This window comes from Microtus pennsylvanicus, chromosome 21, assembly GCF_037038515.1.
Source record: "Microtus pennsylvanicus isolate mMicPen1 chromosome 21, mMicPen1.hap1, whole genome shotgun sequence".
Lineage (NCBI taxonomy): Eukaryota > Metazoa > Chordata > Mammalia > Rodentia > Cricetidae > Microtus > Microtus pennsylvanicus.
In genome coordinates this window covers 5,754,812-5,775,169 of record NC_134599.1, presented here as the reverse complement: position 1 = coordinate 5,775,169, position 20,358 = coordinate 5,754,812, and the positions used below count along the sequence as shown (strand labels likewise).

The window sequence follows — 20,358 nt, the reverse complement described above, 5'->3', positions numbered from 1 at the left end:
CTTCCTGAGTGGGGGAAGTAGTATTTGAGGCAGCGAGGTAGCCGCTGTTGGTAGAACAGACCAGGGAAGAGAGAACCCCCAAGTGCGTGTCTCCGGCCTGAGGATCCCTCTCCAGCAGTTATTATTAATTGCATTCCATATGTTTAAAAGGTTATGCAGGGCCAGGGTGCAGTCAGCAGTGGAGGATGTGCTTAGAAAATTTGAGGCTCCAGGTTCAAACCCCGGAAACTCCATCCTCCCTCCCTCCTAAAAACATTGAAAATACCACTGTCGTAGTATGAGCAGCGGGGCTGCGTCCCCAGCACCTGGCTGCCCACATGGCTAGCTCTAGCTTATGCCCGAAATAATTACACGAAAACTATATTCTTTTAAACACCGTTTGGCCCATTATATCTAGCCTTTTCTCGGCTAACTCTCACACCTGGACTAGCCCATTTCTTATAATCTGTGTAGCCCACGAGCTGGCTTACCAGGAATGATCTTAACCTGCGTCTGCTTGGAGTGGGAGAATCATGGCGACTCCCTGACTCAGCTTCTTTCTCCCACCATTCTGTTCTGTTTACTCCTCCCACCTATGTTTTAACCTATGAGGGCCAAGCAGTTTCTTTATTGCTTAACCAATGAAATCAACAGATTGATATATGACACTCCCACATCACTTCCCCTTTTTCTGTTTAAACAAAAAAGGAAGGCTTTAACTTTAACATAGCAAAATTACATATAGCAAAACAGTTATCAAGCAAGAATTACAGTTACAATATTTATATCTATTTTATCTTTTATCATAACTAAGGAAAACTATAACTATCTATTCATTCTTCAACTCCATCAAAGACTCCAGAAGGATATAATACTACCTAAGTAAACAAGAAATAAGAAAACTCTAGAAATGACAGAGACATCTCGCTGTCTGGACAGTCACCCAAAGTTCTTTTGTACCGTTGGGGCATCCATCTTCAGCCTTCAGGCCCATAGTATCCAGCAGACATTTTCATCAAGCAGGAAATTCCAAACACAGTTCAGTCACTTTCTGCTGTGTCCTGCAGAATGTCTCGCAGACTCTTTCATGAGTCAGGAACCCCAAAAGGCCATCTCACCTTTAGGCAAGTTCAGCAGTCCTCTCTCTGTGGGTTCTTTGTGTCCAGTTTATGCATCAGTCCAGGCAAGAGCAGTTTCTTGCCCAAATGGCTATAAAACTCCATAACGAGCCTCTTCAATGCCCATCTTCCTCTTGAAGTAGATTGGTGCCGCCAGGAGCAGACATGTCTCATTGTCATGAAAAGTCCTAAGTTATTAAAATATTTTAAATGCCATATTCTGTAGTCTTTGAAAGATATGAAGAATGTCTATCTGTAATATATCTCTATATATCTAGAAAATCTAAGTAACATGACTACAAACTTGACTATTATTTATGATTATCCATCAACAACCTATATTTCCTAATTATACATTACATTTTTAAGTGAACTACATAATCACAATACCTTAATCAAGATCAAGAAATACATATACATATAACAAAATTGACCTTAAAATCCATACCAATGCAAATTATTCATACCTATATCATACCACAGTCCCCAACTGGGTTAGAAATGGTGCAGGCCTTTAATCCCACCACTAAGGAGGCAGAGGCAGGCCGATCTCTGAGTTTGAGGCCAGACTGGTCTACTGATGTTGTAGGGAGCTGCGGGTTGCATTCCGCCACCCAGCTCCCGCCACCGGCTAGCTTTACTCGAAATAATTACATGGAAATTGTATTCTTTTAAACACTGCTTGGCCCATTAACTCTAGCCCTTACAGGCTAATTCTCATATCCCGATCAACCCATCTCTAATAATCTGTGTAGCATCAGTCTTACCAGGAAAGATTCAGCATGTCTGACTTGGCAGCTTGCTTCATGGCATCTGTCCGGGAGAGGGGAGCATGGCCTCTGAGCTCACTTCCTCTTCCTCCCAGCATTCTGTTCTGTTTACTCCTCCCACCTATGTTTTAACCTATGAGGCCAAGCAGTTTCTTTATTACTTAACCAATGACCTTCCTCCATCATACTGTGAAAGTTCCAGGCCAGCCAAGTCACACAGAGAAACCCTGTCTTGAAAAACAAAGGTGTCTGAAATTAAGCATCAACCCTGGATGGGATTGACACCTGATTAGAAGTTAAAGAAGAACATGAACTCAAAGAGAGTGCAGTGCAGATTTCAGGAAATGAGACATAATTGGGGGAAAGGGGGAGCATTAAAAACACAGTAAATGAAAAGAAAGCCAGTGACCCAGAACAACTCCCGCCAGCGTGAACTGTCTATCAGAATCTTAGGAAAGAGAGCAGAGGGGGGAACCTGTTAGAGGACTCAGTGGCGGTAAAGCTACCACACTGGGAGACGAAAATCCAGAGATCCAAAGATCTCAATGAATCCTAAGCACCAGCAGCAAGGAAAATGGACCAGCAAAATGGCCGAGCCTGATGACATGAATTCAGTCGCTGGTACTCGCGTGACAGGAGAGAGTGACGGATAGTCACCCACACAGACACATACAAATAAGTAAGAACAACACAAGCAAGACCGTGCAGCCGGAGAGATGGATCAGCCAGCAGAGCACGCACTGCTCCTGCAGAGGACCTGGGGTCAGGTCCCAGCACCCATGTGATGGCTCACAACCATCGTAACTCCAGTTCCAGAGGATCCGATGTCCTCCGCGGGCAACAGGGATGCTACAGCACACATACATACATGCAGGTAAGACCTTCATACAGATAAAATAAAATAAATGAACAAATAAATGCATAAATAATGTTAGACTTGCAAGATAGTTCAGCAGGTAAAGGCACTTGCCACCAAGCCCGAAGACTTGAGTCCAATCGCTAGGCTTACGTGGCAGAAGGAGAGAGCCACGCTGAGTTGCCCCCTGACCTTTACACACACTGTGGCATGCGCATATCCACCTTCAAAATAAATAAGTGGTTATTTTTGTTTGTTTGGTTGGTTGTTTTGTTTTGGTCTGGTTTTTCGAGAGACAGGGTTTCTCTGTGTAGCCCTGGCTGTCCTGGAACTTGCTTTGTAAGCCAGGCTGGCCTCGAACGCAGAGATCCATCTACTTCTGTCTGCCAAGTGCTGGGATTAAAGGCATGCACCACTGCTGCTTAGCAAAAATAAAATGTTTAAATTTTAAATAAAATCTTTGAAATGTTTTTACACGACATGACACATGGCAGGTTAGTAACGCACACCTGCAATCCTGGCGCTGGAGAGGCAGAGGCAGGGAGAGCTCTTATGAGTTTGAGCAGCCCGATCTACACAGCGAGTTCCAGGCCTGCTGGGGCTACATACTGAGATCCTGTCTCAGTAAGAGAAGGCAACGAACGAACAAACAAAAACTCAGAAGGAACAACTTACAAGTTACCAGTTCACTAGCTAAGTGTGAACATCTACCAAAATATATCCAAATTCCACCCCAGGCAAAGCTGTCAGACCCTCTTCATACGGCCCTCAGCACATACCCTAGGGCTTCTGGTTAGAAGGGATATGTGTGTGAGAGCAAGTGCCAGTGTGCGCATGGGAAGCGGTAGCGTGTGAGTGTTCATGCGTGTTCATGCAAAGTGAGAACGTGCTTGTAGGCCTGAATCCATGTGAATGAATGCTGCGGGTGCTTCTGTGAGAGTGTGAGTAAACGCATGTGTGCACGGTGCATGCTTCCTGAGAGTGTGGAAACATGTTTGCGTGCACATCTGAATATCAGTGTATGTTTACGTGGCCGCGTGAGCACGTGTGTGTGTCTGAGCGGGAGGGCCTAGGAGGGAGCCCTGCGAACCGCATCTGCTTTGGCTCATTCCAGAAGCGCTCACTGCCACAGAGCAAAGCTGCGGCTTGCTCCCTGTGGGGGTTCTGAGCAGAGCTTCAGACTGCTGGGCCGCTCTCCTACACAGGCATTTTTTCCCCTGTGCTCAGTGTCCTCTCAGCTGGGAGCAAGGCCGCAGAGCCACCACCACCACCAGGCCTGCCTTTTGAGGCTGAAGGCGACAGCGGCAGAAAGCTGGGCATAAGCAGAGGCAAAAAGGGGGCTTTAGAAGGTTACTGAGGACAAGCAAGGAGAGTGTCTGGTCACACAGAAGATAAGGGGAGGAGGCCATCAAAGCCTAACATGGGTGTGGGAACCAAATTCAGGGCTTTTGCAAGAATAGTTATGCCCTTACCTGCTGAGCCATGTCTCCAGCTCTGGTAACGTTCACCTTTGACAGAAAGTTTTAAGGACTCTGCGATCTGCAGCAGGTTTTCATTTTGTTTTAAATTTCGTGGGCCCACACGTGTGTGTATGATACGTACATTTCATATGTGTACATGTTTTCGTGTGTGAGTGCCAGTGTACACACGCCCCAGCACACGCCTGCAGGTCAGAAGACAACCTCAAATGCTAGTCCTCACCTCCTACCTTGTTCCGTGCTGGATGAGCCAGACCCCTTAGGCTGTGGGAGCTTGCCCTTCCTCTGCGGCCTATCTCACCAGAGGCGTGCTGGGGTTCCATCCACATCTAGCTTCTGCACGTGCTCTGGGGATCCAGACTCAGCTCCTCATGCTTTCACAGAAAGCGCTTACACATTGAGCCACCTCCCCTCCCCACGCTGAAGTAGTTTTATTGGGACTCTGTGCACACAAACGGGCAGCCGGCCAAGCACTGGATCAAAGAAGCAGTACACACCAAGTTTGCTGCCCATCACAAGGTCCCCAGAGCATGAGGGCAGCTTGAACTCCTTCGGCCAGTGAGCGGAGGTCAGGGCATCTTTTCTTCACCCTGCAATGTCCAGAGATTTAGGTTTAAATGTGTTCTGCCATGCTGGACGAGCTGGTCAGCAAGCTTGGGGATCCTCCTGTCTCCACCTCCCCAGTGCTGAGATTATAGACATCCATCACCACACCTGGCTCTAGCAGAGGACCCGAGTTCAGGTCCCCACACCCACCTTGGGTGGCTCCCAATCATCTGTAACTCCCCCAGCTCCAACGGGACAGAGGGCTCTGGGATCTGCATTTCTATAGATCTGCACTCACAGTTTCAGGATGGAGTTACCTTTGCCGGGAAATGAGTTTCAGCTGCAGCAGCTCCGAGCACATGGTCACAATGTTTCCACAGCATGGACTTGCTTCCTCCTTTTCATTTAACTCAGGACTCCTGTCAGGGCATCTTCCCACCCCAGTTAACCTAGTCTAGAATCTCCTTCATAGGCACGCCTAGAGGCTTGTTTCCATGGTGATTCTAAATCCTATCAAGTTCCAAGATTAACAGCCACACACCCACACGGCTGATGCATTTGAAATTATGATTTTCTTGGCGCAATCAGAGGTCGTCTCCAGGAAAGAACATGGCTTGGTGATCAACTGCTCACCCTAACCCTGACCTTTTCTGTTATTGCTTTGAACTTTTTCTGTTCCAGACATCTCTTCAAAGATTATTTTGCTGTATGTTGTTTATAGATAGGGTTTCATGATGCATTTCCAGGCTGTCCTCAAACTCAAGATCTCCCTGTCTCAGCTTCCCGAGGTTGTCCATCAACCCAGACTCTCATATCTTACTTTTCCTGGTTTTTATTGTTTGTTTGTTCTCGAGACAGGGGTTGTGTGTGTGTGTGTGTGTGTGTGTGTGTGTGTATGTGTGGGTGTGTATGTGTGTGTGTGTAACCCTGGCCATTCTGGAACTCACTCTCTAGACCAGGTTGGTCTTGAACTCAGAGATTTGCCTGCCTCTACCTTCCAGGTGCTAGGATTAAAGGTGTGCATCACACTGCCTGGCCTAGTCCTACCTAATCGTTAATCTTGTTTCTTTTGACAATGACTGGTCCCATCCCACACAGGGTCTCCATCTCTACCCAGGGAGTATGGGCATGGGGTCTCATGGGTTAGAACACTTAACCACAGCTGACTTAGTAGCATTGATCACTCAGACTGAACTACACTTTTAGCAAAGGGCTGCATAGCCAGGGGCTCGACTCAGGCTTGACTCCCGGGATCCACTGCCATACCCAGCAAAACATCTGTCAGCTGGCTCCAGCGGTGATTCCCTCACCACATTCCAAGAAAGAAGCCCCCGTACTTGCAGGCTGCTGACCTTGTACAACACGCAGAGAGGTCACAAGGAAAGGTTGCAGCTGATCCCTACAGGAATTGTTTACATCACAGACTGTGTTGCAGGTCTACAGGCAGCAGGGAATCAAACAGCCTCTTTATAAAAACATTCATCATACGGACAGGCTTAGCGAGGATGGAAAGTCACTCCTTTCTGTGTTCTTGTTGACACCAGACTTTGGAGGTGTTGGCTGAGCAGGGCTTGGGAAAGTTGAATTAGGCTCAGGTATCCCCACCTTACTCTTCAGTGGCCTTACTGGGTCTCCCATTGAGGTTCCTCAGCACCCACACCCTTTCCCACATTATGATCAAGGGGAATCACTGAGATCAACAAAAGGGTGAGGGAAGGGATATGAGCTGCCTGAGGTTTGCCTGGGGCAAGTAAGACCTAGTATATTGTCAGGGTCACAAAAGGTCTTCAGCACCTCAGTTACGGGCCAGTGACTCTGAGGCCCTGAGTCCTTCAGCAAGAAGAGTGATGCTCTTGTTCTGGGCAAAATCCACATAGCATCAACTCCACTAGGACCACTGTGGCTCGGCGCCCTGCTCGGTGGCAGTGGAGCTCTTCCCGGTGCTGTATATGCATTGCCACCACCCGACTCCAGCCGGTATGATTGGGTGTAGAATGCCCCCCATAGGGTCGTGGGTTTTCACATTCGGTCTCCAGCTGGTGGCACTGTTTTGGGGAGATTTAGAACCTTTGGAGCATATTGCCCAGCTCTCAGATATAGGTCTCCAGAGCAGGGCTTCCAGCTTCCTCCTCCATCAGCCTATGTCGTGTAAAAAGCTGTGACAGGGGGCTGGAGAGATGGCTCAGTGGTTAAGAGCACCGGCTGCTCTTCCAGAGGTCCTGAGTTCAATTCCCAGCTACCATATGGTGGCTCACAACCATCTGTAATGAGATCTGGCACCCTCTTCTGGCGTGTGGGCATACACAGAGGCGGAATGTTGTATACATAATAAATAAATAAATCTTTAAAAAAAAAAAGCTGTGACAGTCTGGCCACTGTGATGGACCACAGCCTCTGAAACCTTGACACAGCTGTGAGAAAAGTGATTAACACATCAAAGGGAACTCAGTGGGGGTTATTATTTATTTGACAGAGGTGGGGCTAGAACTCAGAGCCTCACACATGACAGGCAAGTGCTCTGTCATTAGCTACACCCTCAGCCATGAAGCTGCATTTGAAAAACTGTCTTGTCCCACAGGCTTTGGTTGAAAATCCTGCTGAGGCTTCTAGAGGGAATCAAGGACACTCAGGGCCTTGCTCTGCTCGGAAGGCTGTCCAACCAAGATGTGGCCAAGTAGGGCATAGCTGGAGATGGGGCAGAGGGAGGCCAGAGAAGGGGCGGGGGGCACAGGGACTATAACATAGTCCTGGTATGGGCTGAGGAGCAGAGAGAGGCATACCACCGAGATGGCTAGACATCACTTCAAAGGAAAGGATTTCCCTGGGCTCTGACTCGGGCTGGATAAACAACGCCTGCAGATTTCTGATCAGCAAGGGGTCTGCGGGATGGTGAGGAAGACTGAGGACACAAGGAGGTGGCTCTAAAAGGCCCCAGTTTTCCAAACCACGAGAGTGGAGACAGAAATCTGAGAAGCAGGAGCGGCAGCGAGGGCTCTCATCCTCAGACCATCGACCCCCTGGATGGACTTCAGATACATTTCACAGCTGCCCACAGGCTCTGTAGTGGGAAGCTTGTTTTTCTTCTTTCTGACCAAAAGTAGATTTGCTGACAGATTAGCGAGCAGGGGGCTGGGGTGACAGGGAGGTCACCCAGGAGTGCAAAGCTGTGTGGAGCCCTGAATCACCCTAATGAGGTGCCTCCGTTCCTGAGAGCTGGGAGGGACCCCGGTGGCTGACTGGCTTAGGCTGGCAGGGCAGCGGCTTCCATCTGGCTCCATGGAGGAAACCCTTCCCCCACAGGAGTGGGCTATTATCCCACTGGGTGCCTGTGGATACTGAGGCACGGAGCATTTGTGAATGAGAGTTCGGACTCCTGCAGGGACCCAGCACTTCTCAGTACGCAGTCACTAACCACACATCATAAAATGCACCATTTCACCTGGTCTGGGCACACAGCTCCATGGAGCAGGCACATGCATTCTACACATGACATTGTCCTCATAGGCTGTTTGGTTTATCTGGCTGTGAGTAGCTTTTGTTTTTTTTTTTAAGGCAGGGCCTCTCTCCTGGCTGGTCTCAAACTTGCTACGTAGATCAAGTTGGCCTTGAACTTGCAGCGATCTCCCCCTCCCCGCCCCCGTTTAGGATTATGGGTCTGCAACAGCATACTTGTTTATTGCATTTATGTATATACAGTGTATAGAACAGATAGGACTGCACTCATTTCACAGGAAGAAGAGCCCAGCAGAGGCTTTTGGTTTTCTCCCAGTTTTTGTCAAATGTGTCAGTAGATGCAAATGTATGTATGGTTCAGAGTAGGGCAAAGGGTCTGAATCTTGCCTGCCGTGTAACCTGAACCTAATCACTTCATTTGTCCAGTGGTGATAATAAGCACTGGTTTTACTGTATATATTAAATAAAGCTGCATGAATCAAATCTACCTCCGAGCCTGGTATGAAGTCACTGCTCAATAAATGCCCATAGCAGTGTTATCCACAGTGAAGAAAGGACTGTGAGGCCCTCAGCCAGGGCCAGTTGGCTCTGCGCTCCTCCAGAGGTGTTGATGGGGGTGGACAGTTGTGGCAGGCGAAGCTGGCTCGCAAGGACTGAACCCTGGCCTCCTCCAGGAAGGCCTTCCTGGCAGATGTGCTTGCCCATGGAGACAAGCTGGCTGGAACTCTCTCCTACAGAGAGACCCACTGCTGTGACAGAGAAACACTCAGGCTGGACTCTAAACCACCCCCCTTCCCAAGGGGAAGCAGTGACACAGAAGGTATCTGGCCTGTTGCTTGTTTGCTGGTAGTTTCTTCAGGTCATTGGCCTGAGTCTCATGGGGATGGAGGGTGTGCCTGGGGCTCTCAGTTCACTCAGCTCTAATGGCTTCTCAGTGGTATGAAGCGGGAGCCGGCAAGACCTAGAGACACACACTCCTTCTGAGGACTCATATAGCAGAAGATGACCCTGTGTTTCTCTTCCAGGCCCAGAGAGAGATTAACAACCCTCCTTTATTGTCCTGTGGTGACTCAGCCCCCACCCCCACCCCCAAACATTTCTGGAGGTCACTCATCTTTGCCCCTGCCCAGCTCCTGGTGACAGCCTCATCCTGGGTGAACTGAGTAATCTTTACTGGCATCCCTTTTCCATTTCTTTCAGTGTAGGGAGGTAGAGATGGAGATGGGGCGGGAGAGGTGGGGATCACTGGGATGGGTGGGCCTGGGTCTGCTTTCAGGGGCAGGGAAATATCACCATCATGTCTGGAAAATTCCCCTCCAGGAGCCTTTCCGTTTTCACTGGGGAGCTAGGCTGAACGACGCTGGACTTTCTTACCAGAAACCCCACTGCCTAGAAACATGCTCTCCAGATTGCCGACCAGCCCCAAAGGAGGAACTAATGTCTTGGAGCGGCCCTATCTACAGGGAAGCTCGATACACTGGCACCTGGAGCCGCGCGAAGGAGAAGGCGGAGAGATACCTTGCAGAGAGAGACGCCGTCTAGTGCCTCTGGACCCTAATAACTTCTTTCTGGTACCGGTTCCCCGCATTCCTGGGGCTTGATTTCGCCCCATCTTTCACCTGGCCCCACCCCTCTGTCACTTGACCCCCTCCCCTTCCTACGTCAGCCCGGTCGCTTTTCCCCCTTAGCCACGCCCCGCTCTTTCCCTGGCCCTTCTCTTTACCCCGCCCCTTCTCTTCTCCCCTTACCCACCTCCTTCTATCTATCACCCCCGCCGCCGCCAGGCCCCGCCCCTCCCTTCCTCGCAATTCCCCCCCCCCCCCTTTCCCAGCCCTCCAACTGTCCGCCCCTCCTCTCGGGTGGGGTCCCAAGGCTGGAAAAAACACCCTGGCTGCGTACTGCTCTCCGGCGCCCTCTTGTGGCCCCGGACCCTGAGGCCCTCTGGCTAGGTTTTGGGAGCCGAACGGCTTGGCCTCCTTGCTCCACCAGGCTTCCACCTGCCGAATTGGGGTCCCCAGCCGGTGAGTGACCCAGAAAGCACTCCGAGGCCGACCAGCATTCCACTTTCAGGATCTTTATTGCCTCCGTAGGCCGCATGTCCCCAGCTGGGACTAGAAGAAGTTGAGCACCCTGCGGAGCGACTGCACACGTGCGCTCTGGGCCTCCCAGTCGGAGAAGCTGCGGAAGTCGCCCCTCTCCACCACGTACATGCGGCCGCGGTAGTTGGGCTCCTCGTAGAGGACCCACCTGAAGGCCAGCAGGGAAGGGAGGGTCAGCGGGCGGGAGCCACTCGGGCAAGTCTCCCCGGTCCCGCCCCTCTATCCTAGCTCCTCGCTGCGGTAAGCATCAGTGGCTGATTCGGGCTTGATGCTGGAGTGGGACAAGAAGGAGCCTTGCCCAGTAACTGACAAGGGTGGGTGTGACTCGGGGATGCCCTCTGCCCAGTCACCCTCCAAAGGGCCTTTTGCACACAGTACCCAGCCCGACAGGACTACTGACAAACTGGGGACCATTCCCACTGTGTATCCACTCAGACAACAGCCCTGGTGGGGTCAGCCCTGGTGGGGTCCATGTTCCAGTGCAAGGAGCTGTGCTGCCTGCGTTGTACAGAGGAGCTGTAACCTCCAGGACGTGAGGTCTGGCAAGGGCACCTTTCCTTGGACGGTGTGTGCACCAGACCCTGGTCGTTTACAGCCCAGGGGGCTGTAGTGAGAAAGTGAAGGTGCACCATAGGTCAGGGAATCGGGAAGATTGGTGGAGAAGATCAGGAGGGTGGTCCCTACCTGAGAACATGTGTAAGGAGAAGCTTCTCATCAGAGCCTGGACCAGCCCTGCCCATCCTGCCACCCACTGTCCCTGGGATAAGTGCGTGTGGGACCCAGGACAAGATGCCACGCGTACCCTCCCACTCCGGGGTCAGGTTGAGAGGCGGGGCTAGGGGAGCTTTAGAAAGTCGGGGAGGGGCCTCCAGGCCTGACTGCACCGAGAACTGGGAGAACTGGAATCACCGCGTCAACGGCAGTTCACTTTAGTCTTAGCTCCGGTTCTCCCGCCCCCTCTTCCACCGCTGTAGAAAACAGCTTTTCTCTGGGCCACGGTGGTTTTCTGAAGCAGGGCTCCCCCGGGGCTGCTCAGTCTCTGAGATTCATGAGACTCAGGGCACAGGACTACTCTTGACCTCTCTTTGCAGGAACCTCCCCCAGTTTGTCTTGGCAGTTCTTGCTCCCTGCTCCCAAAGCACTCCGCCATTCATGGAGTTTGCTTGCCAGGGAACAGACTGGGAATCTGTAAACCCTTTAGTCCAAGGTTCTGCTCGCAGATGAACTCAGAGGAGATCACTAGCAGTCACACAGCCTACTTCCCCAGCTCGCCACTCCCAAGTCACCCTAGCCTCTTCCCTTCCTCATCCTGACCCCTCAGCTGATAAGGGACGCAATCTGATAGGAGGGGGAGGGGGGGAAGAGAGAGAGAGAGAGAGAGAGAGAGAGAGAGAGAGAGAGAGAGAGAGAGAGAGAGAGAGAGAGAGAGAGAGAGAGAGAGAGAGAGAGAGAGAGACGAGAGAGAGAGAGAGAGAGAGAGAGAGAGAGAGAGAGAGAGAGAGAGTAGCAGCTAGTCCTGCCTTGTTCTGTAGTATCACGAACCACCTTGGAGTTCTTGTGGACACTCCAAAAAGAAGAGGGACCTGGCTGGACATGACAGCTTATCCTCTGGTTCTTCACCTGCGACGCCTGGGGGAAAGCCCCCAGTGAAAGGGTTCTCTGGAGAGGAGGCTGTGGTTAAGAGCAGTGGCTTTTCTTCCAGAGGACCCAGGTCCAAGTGTCAACTCCCATAGTTCACAACTATAACTCCAGGTCCAGGGAATTCAATGTCCCCTTCAGAGAGCTCAGTGGTCACCGGGTGTGCATGTGGTTAAAAATACTCTTTAAAATTTAAAAAGGGGGAGCTCATGCCTACTCAGTCTGTTAGAATGTTGGGGAAATGCCCTCACTCTCCCCTCACACGCCTTCTAGGACACAGATATGAGGGATGGGTCACTCCTAAACTGGCATGTAACCCAGAAGGAGTGCTCTTGGTACACGGGAAGTGGTAAAGGGGCCCTGCCTCATTGCCTGCCAGATCCCAGAGAGGGCTCCAGGGACCCAAGGTTTGTCATAGAAGAGTTAAGGTCAATGAAGACAAAAGACCTTGGATCCCAACACAGAGGCCCACTGTCTTGGCCTCCATCTCCTGACCATTGATCCCAGTTCCTTCCAGGAAGCTGAAGATTAAAGATTATATTCCCCAGACCTGGCTGTGGTGGCACTTGCCTTTAATCCCAGGACTTGGGAGGCAAAGTCAGGAAGACCTCTTGAGTTTGAGGACAAAAGAGCGAGTTCCAGGACAGCCAGGGCTACACAGAGAAACCCTGTCTTAGAAAAAAAAATTCCACTTCAATCACAACCAGAGTTCACGCCTGCCTCCCCTCTCCCAGGATCCCCAGGGTTGGTGGCGGATAATGTCTTGGGTCCTAGGACATTCTGCACATAGAAGTATGCCTCTGGCTGCACGAGTCACAATTTAGCCTGCAGATTTCCCAAGGCAAGTTGTTTTGGACTGCTAGCCCTGGACTCCCAAGGTCAGGCATGTGGAAGAAATGACAGCTCTTTGTCTCCCTAGCTCTCTTTCTTGATCCCTCGGCCCTGATCTTGAGCCTTCCACAGGGATCAAGTTCCTCTACCACCAGCCCTGCACAGGGACACTCTCAGATGGGGCTCATCTGCTGGGGGAGGAGGCTGGGGGAACTAGCTCTGGAGTGGAAGGGGCTCCACCAGGCTGCAGTCCCAGCAGGACCTCTGCTGTGGGAAGGATCTAGAGTTAACCGCAATCTCAGTTTATCCTTCCAAAACACGGCAATGATGACTCCAGAATGGGTGGGGACAACGGAAGAGGGTGTTCAGTGTCCATCCCCATCTCTGTGTGATACAGGCAGATTGCTCAGGAGAGGGCAGAAGGAAAACCAGTGCGGTGTGCCTGCATGTGTCCAGTGAGCAGGTGCACAGCGAGCTGCCCCGCATGGCAAACCCTACATTCTGACAGCTGGTTTGGACCGGAGAAGACAGGCAGAATTCCCAGCTGTTCTTAGCCATCCTATGGATTTCCTGAAGCCCACATCTCCAGCCAGTTGGTGTGGGTTGTTTGCCACCAGGCAGAGATGCCTAGGTCTAGGGTCATCTGAGCTGGGCAGATGTACTCTCTCAGAAGGTGGCTTTGTATCCCCTAAGTGGGGTTCTCTTGAGTCTAGGGACTCAAGGAAGTCAGGCGGCCAAGACGTTCGGTCTTGTAGCAGAGATGGCCATAGTTTCCTATGTACTCTTTCCCCCTGCTCAGGTCTGGCACACCAGAAGGACGGTCTCAGGGAGCCTCTAAAGCCCTGTGACTGTCCTGAAAGCCAGAGGTGACAGCAGTTATTCATTGCTTGCCTGGAGCAGGTGAGGCAGATGAAGGCCTGTGGATCAGGGGTACCATGCCCACCCACGAAGTCTAGGAGCCTCTAAGGCCCTGTGACTGTCCTGAAAGCCAGAGGTGACAGCAGCTATTCATTGCTTGCCTGGAGCAGGTGAGGCAGATGAAGGCCTGTGGATCAGGGGTACCATGCCCACCCACGAAGTCTAATGCCTACCCACCCTACCACACCTGTCTGGCAGCCCTGGCTGTACTCACGCTCCATCCCCATACACCTTGATGGCGTTGACACAGCTCTTGGCCCAGCCCCGGCTCTGCAGGAAGGGGCAGTCTTCCACGAACTCCAGGCACTGGCCTGTGAAGTTGCAGCCCTCGAAGATGTCTATGCGGAAATGTTCTCCGTGCTCCAGGACCCAGGCAGGTGGGGAAGGAAGAAGGAATACTCCAAGTCTCTCCTCCCCGTGTACGGGCGGGAAGAAATATGGAATGGCTCCCAGCCCTGGCTGGACTGGGGATCCAGTGAGTACTCCCCATCACACTCACACACACACACACACACACACACACACACACACACACACACACACACACACTGGTGTTCTTCCATGAGATGGGAGGAAGGGTTCTTTTACTCTGAAAACCTAAGCACTGAACTGGTCCAATCCCCACCTTTTACAACTGAGGACCCAAGGTCTAGTGAGGGAAAGGCTGTCTAGATGCCAGCACATTGAGAGCAGGGCTGTGGGTCACTGGCTCCCTGCGGGCATTCCACTTGGGGGATTCATGTCCCAGCTTTGGCTTAGCCACCCTCGGTTTCAGGCCACAGGCAGGCCTCCAAACAATAATATTTTAGAAGTGTAATAGAACCCTTTGTGAAAACACTTAGGCAAGACATCTAAAACAATGACTCCCATTAGCGGAGGTCCCTGCTGGCTCCCTGTGTGATCCCCCACCCCACTGGGACGGCTCTAACAAGAACAGCCTTCGGACGACGTCTTGTGTATTTTTCATATAAACAGCATTATGCAGGATCCAGAGCCAACCATTCTAATGCTTCTTTCCAAATGCCCACATCCTGGCAGAGACACTAGGAAAGCATTCTTTCAATGGAACGTGCCAGAGCCCAGCTGATTCTGGAACTGATGTAGAAAAGAAAAGGGGCCCCATGCTGAGTGGCACCTATCCAGATTCCTCAGATGCTGGCAAGAGCCCTGGGGAGGCATCCAGGATGCCCTGGCAGACAGACACTCTGGTGAGCGCTGCCCACACTGGTCCCCAGAATCACCCGTTTCCCACCCAAAGGACAAGAGTGGAAGCAAGTCTCATACCTGTGACCCGAGGACCCTCCCTCCTCAGAGAAACTAGACAGAAAGGGCTTTTCTCCTCTAGGGGGAGCAATGCCCCTCATTTGCTCTGCCCACACACTTCAGGCCACAACTGCAAAGCAGCAGGCATCTGTGTGGCTCAAGAGCCCTGTCTTACTGCTCCCTCCGGCACTTCGGCCGCCGTTATTCATTCCAAGTTCGAAGGGTTGAAGGCTGACATAACGCTACAAGGAAACCAGAGTGGGGAGGCGAGCACGCTCAGAGCAGCCTTGTGTATGTGTTCACGCACCCCGGAGTACACCCAGGCACATGCGCGAGCATGTGTGTATGGAAGTCAGAGGGCAATATCGGGTATCTTCCCCAATCAGTCGCCACCTCACTAAGAGCTTTTGCTACTGTGTTGTGTGTGTATGTACAAGCGTGTGTGGATGCCAGGCGATACTGTCGAGTTTGTGCTCTCCTCTACCCTTACATGGGGTTTGGGGACCACGTTAAGTCTTGTACACCTTATCCATTATGTCCTCTAATCGATTAATTAATTAATTTAGAAAGAGTCTTCACTGAGCCGAAAGCTTCTAAATTTGGCTAGATTAATCGATCAGCAAACCTCAGCGATTCGGCTGGTTCCACCTCCCCAGTGCTGGGGTTACAAGAGAACCATCACATCTGTTTTTTTTTTTTACGGGTTCTGTGCAGCAGACATTTTACAAGCTGAGCCATCTCCCCAATCTTTCATATCACTTTTGATGAGTGCAGCCCTGTTCAGTGACAATCCAAACATACTCCCAGTCTTTGAATTTTAGCTGCATGCTTGACTCAAAAATTTAAAAGGATTCCTTGACAGCTCCAAGGGGCTCTTGTATGCTGTTTCCTACCCTCTTGGTCCTCACAGCATCTCATGCGCACATCAGTTTGGACAGGGTTCTCTCAATTTTTAAGGTTTTCTTGTTGGGAGGTGCCCATGCTTCTGATCAAATGCCAGGCTGACCTTCCACTGCTTGAGCTGGAAGTTCCCAGCCCCTAGGTGGAGTAGCTCACTCACCATGCCCACAGGCCGACAGGAGCCCATGTGGTCATTGTGCCCATTCCAGCGGAAGAACTCAGGGTAGTCACCATGCTCTAAGATGAACTGTTGGCCTCGGAAGTCAGGATGATCGAAGCAGACCCAGGCTCCACTCTCCACACGGATGGAGTTCACTCGGTTCATAAAGCCTCGGTCCTGGAAGTTGTCACAGTCCCCAAAGACCTCCAGCTTCCGCCCTGTGAAGTGCTTGCCCTCATAGAAAGTGATCTGGAACAGCCAGTTGAGACCTAGGGGTCAGGGTCCCATCTGGCTGTTGGGGAATGTTATTTTCAGCTGTGTGACTTTGTTTACGCTGCATTTCTTTAACGCTGTGAAGCTGTGTTACTGTGCCTGTCTAAAACACCTGATGCTCTTAAGAAGCGATGAACGGCCAATAGCGAGGCAGGAGCAAGGATAGGTGGAGTGGGGGTGGGGTGGCTAGCAGGCAGAGAGTATAAATAGAAGCGGGGGTGGGGGGATGGGGGGCTAGGGGACAGGACATGGGACATCAGGGGTCAGCCACCCAGCCAGTCACGGAGTAAAAGTAAAAAAGGTATACAGAAATAGAGAAAGACAAAAGCCCAGAGGCAAAGGGTAAACAAAATAATTTAAGATAAGACAAGCTGGACAGAAACAAGCCAAGCTAAGGCTGGTCATTCATAACTAAGAATAAACCTCTGTATGTGTGATTTATTTTGGAGCTGGGTGGCTGGCCCCCCTAAAAAGCCAAAAACGCGTAAAACATCACAACATCTGACCTACACACACACACTCTCTCAGCATGTTTGTTGTTATACGTAACACTCACAAAGAGCATTAAAGGACATGTTTTTAAGGCATAAATGTCATGTAGAAGCAGTCATTATAACTCATCACTGATTTTTTTTTTTTTTAAAGTGCAGTTCCTAATACTGAAATTCCAGCCATTCGCTCTTTGGTCTCAGAAAGTCTCTGGGTCCGGGGCTTCTCTGAATCTGGGCCTCACATCCTCCGTGGAAGCCAGGCGTGCATCCCTGCTCATAGCACTAGATGCCTGGCACTATCTGCTGATGGGGCAGAGAGAGAGAGTGATCAGTCACCAGCGGCTGATGCCAGACACATGGCCCGGCTGCCTGGGGACAGGGGTTTCCCCGTTTGTCTTGGAGCCCCCTTGAAATCAGGCTGTGGCTGTATTGCGATGCTCAGCAGCTCAGCACTTGCTTGCAGAACACTCACGACAGCATTAAAGAAAGTGCTTTCTTAAAGCCTGCATGGCATGCAGAACAAGTCGCCATAACTCACCATTTCTTCTTTAGAGTAAAGTTTCTAATACCGGAACCTTCTTAACTGGAGAGGGGGATTTGTGGAGGCCAGAGCGGGTTTTCAGGAGAGGGCTAAATATCACGTATCTCCCTGCCTTTTCTCCCCCACCCCACCGTCTTTGTTTATGTTTGGTTTTGTTTTTGAGCCAGGGTCTTAATTATCACAGACTAGCCTTGAACTTATTATGTAGCTTGGGACAACCCACACCTTCGGATCCTTCTGCCTCCACTTCCTGAGAGCTGAGAGTACAGCCAAATCACCCACACCTGGTTTGTGCAGGGTTGGGGATGGAACCCAGGGCTTTGTGTGCGTTAGACAAGTGCTCAACCAACTTAGCTGGAGCCTCAGAGCTTTCTCTTTCTGGGGGACCCTCCTCTGAGTAATAGGCAGGTGTCAGACTTGGAATTTTATGAACCTCTTGGCAATTCAGACATAGTGTCTCATAATAACAGACAACCAATTAATAATGCTGCCAGGATGTCATTGTCCCAAACTAAACAGGTGAAGCAACCACAGCCTGCAAATTCACTTCCCACCATAGGAAATTCAATCACTCAATAGCTCTTTGGGACTCAAGAACTATGGTCTCAGAGGGACTCTGTAGGAATATAGTCACGTCACCCAGAAACTCGGGGCACTCCAGTTTCACTGTTTCTGCCTTCTCCAAATGATTACAGTGGCAAGTCCCTGCCCGCTGGAGTTAAGGTGTTTGTGGGATGTTGGTGAGCCAGGGGCAACACTGTTTTGGGGGTTCTTCCTTTCCTGCTCTGCCAAGCTGGTGCTGTTTGTTACAGATGCACACCCCAGCCTGTGCAGACAGATCAATGGCGTCCACCACTGACATGCGTGCTGGGCACCTCTGGAGGTCAAAGGGTTCTTGGGTCAGCCAGGACTTGGACATTAGAGGGCAAGGGATAACCACAGTGGTGGGTAGGTCTGGTTAGGGTAGGTCACGTGGGGGAGGGAAAATCCCGAGGGGCGAAGGTCACATTTTGGCCTCCCTGTGGTGAGGAAAACACTCCAGGAGATTTCGAACACAAGGGCCGCTGGCGACTTTGGGGCGTGCCATAAAAGAGGGGTGGGGAGAGGGCTCGGGACACGCCCTCAGTCAACAGGGGAGGTCACTCCATCTCATTAAGAAATAAAGCTAGCTTTGCTTGACTTTGTCAGACCCAAAGAGATCTGGGATCAGTCTGCACCCTCCCCCACACTCGGGGACTCCCCGAGGCCGCTGGCCTCACTCACCTTCCCGGAGCGCTGCGCCATGGTGTGTGACTGGCCGCGGCGGGACCCGGTATATACTCTGTGGCGCCTGCTGGCTCAGCGCCGCCCGGGACAAAAGATTTGCTTGGCCCGGCACGCTCGCGTTAGTGCTGTCGGGCGTGCTAAGCCGGCGCCATGACCTACCCGCGAGCCAGTGTCACATACAAGAGACCTAGTCCTCAACGCCTCTGGATCCGACTCCTCCTGCCCAGCCCACCACGCTCCGCTGAGTCAGGGTCTCAGCACCCGGGCTTGGGAGGCTCCTCTCAACCCCTTGTTCTGCCTCCCAGAGCTGCGTCTCAGTGCCCCTGACCTGCAGCGCTTTCCTTTCTCACCTGGTTGCAGGCTAACACGATATCGCCGTTTTATTTCTATTTACCTATCTATCTAATCTATCTAATCTATCTAATCTATCTATCTATCTATCTATCTATCTATCTATCTATCTATCTATCTATCTATCTATCTATCTATTTTTCTGGGTAATGGATGGAGTCCTAGCTTCCCAAGCTCAGCTGGGGGAGTGGGGGCGGGAAACAATAGTCACCTCTTTGCCTGGTGCAGGTCTGCGGGCTTCCAGACTGCTCCCTTCGGCACCTACTCCTTTTGTTTTCTCCCCCTGAAGATCCCAGGTGACACCTGCCTTGAGCCCCCCCACCCCCCCACCCCCGCCTGCAATAGGGGACCTACAGTACTTTGAGTACTCTGAGCCCTAGCTATACACCACCCTGGATGCTGAGGATCTATTTACAGAGCGATACACACACCTGCTGAAGGCCCACAGGTATTTGGAGTATATTGAAGCCTCAAGAATAAACACACAAACTGCTGGGGAACTGAACTGGTGGCCCTGGGGACAGGCTGAGATCAAAGGAGAGAGAAGCTCCAGGGGTCTGAAGAGGTCCTAATGAGCCCAAGGGGACTCTGGGAACATTAGTGGGCCCGCTCTGCTCCCAGGAGGGTAATGGGCACTTTCTCTAATACTGTAAAGACAGGGGACAGGGGTGGGCCCAGGGAATCCTAGGGCAGAAAAGGTCTCTTGCTTTGCTCTGGGAAGTTACTCAAGGCAAACAGGGAGCCACACATCACCCCTGACACCAGCTCACACTTCCCCAGGAACCCCATCAGGAACAGCCTATTGCCTTCACCAGCACCCACACTCCGAAGCACACCTCAGTGTGTTTGTTTCTCACTTCTGGTCTTGAAGGCATAAAATTAGAACAGTATTCTTCCAATCTAGAAAAAGTAGTGTGTGAGTTTCTGTATGGCGGTGGGGGGGCGGGGAGTAAGTGTTTGGGAGTGTATGCTTGTGTGTGTGTGTGTGTGTATGTATGTGTGTGTGTGTCTGTGAGGGGTAGTCTCTTGCCTTCCACCTTGTTTGGTTAAATAGAGTCCCTTTCTGCTGGCTCTTGGGAACTCTCCTGACTCTGCCTCCTCTCTGCCTGTGGTGGTGCTGGGGTTACAGATTCTCCACTGGCTCAGTGTGGATTTGAACATTGAGGAAGATATCACCCCATCCCTGGTGGCACAGGAAAATGATCTAACCTGTCAGGTCCTTGTGTCTTCACAGTATATTAGTCAGGGTTCTCTAGAAGACAATGTGTGTGTGTGTGTATGATAGATAGATAGATAGATAGATAGATAGATAGATAGATAGATAGATAGATAGATAGACAGATAAATAGAGAGATAGACAGACAGAGAAGTTCTCAGACTGTTTGGGTAGTTCAACAATGGCTGTCTTCCCAACGGAGAGCCACAAG

At 51.1% G+C, this 20,358-nt stretch overlaps 1 protein-coding gene across 1 annotated transcript; it reads right to left on the bottom strand.

Annotated features, from left to right (window-relative positions):
* Window positions 1-10,267: 10,267 nt before the first annotated feature.
* On the bottom strand, window positions 10,268-18,723 carry Crygn (crystallin gamma N). The gene is made up of 4 exons (XM_075955584.1): window positions 18,578-18,723; window positions 16,010-16,258; window positions 13,901-14,046; window positions 10,268-10,447 (listed from the first exon to the last, which is right to left on the bottom strand). The coding sequence occupies exons 1-4, from the start codon at window positions 18,596-18,598 to the stop codon at window positions 10,312-10,314; spliced, it is 552 nt and encodes a 183-aa protein (XP_075811699.1). The 5' UTR covers window positions 18,599-18,723; the 3' UTR covers window positions 10,268-10,311.
* Window positions 18,724-20,358: the final 1,635 nt, after the last annotated feature.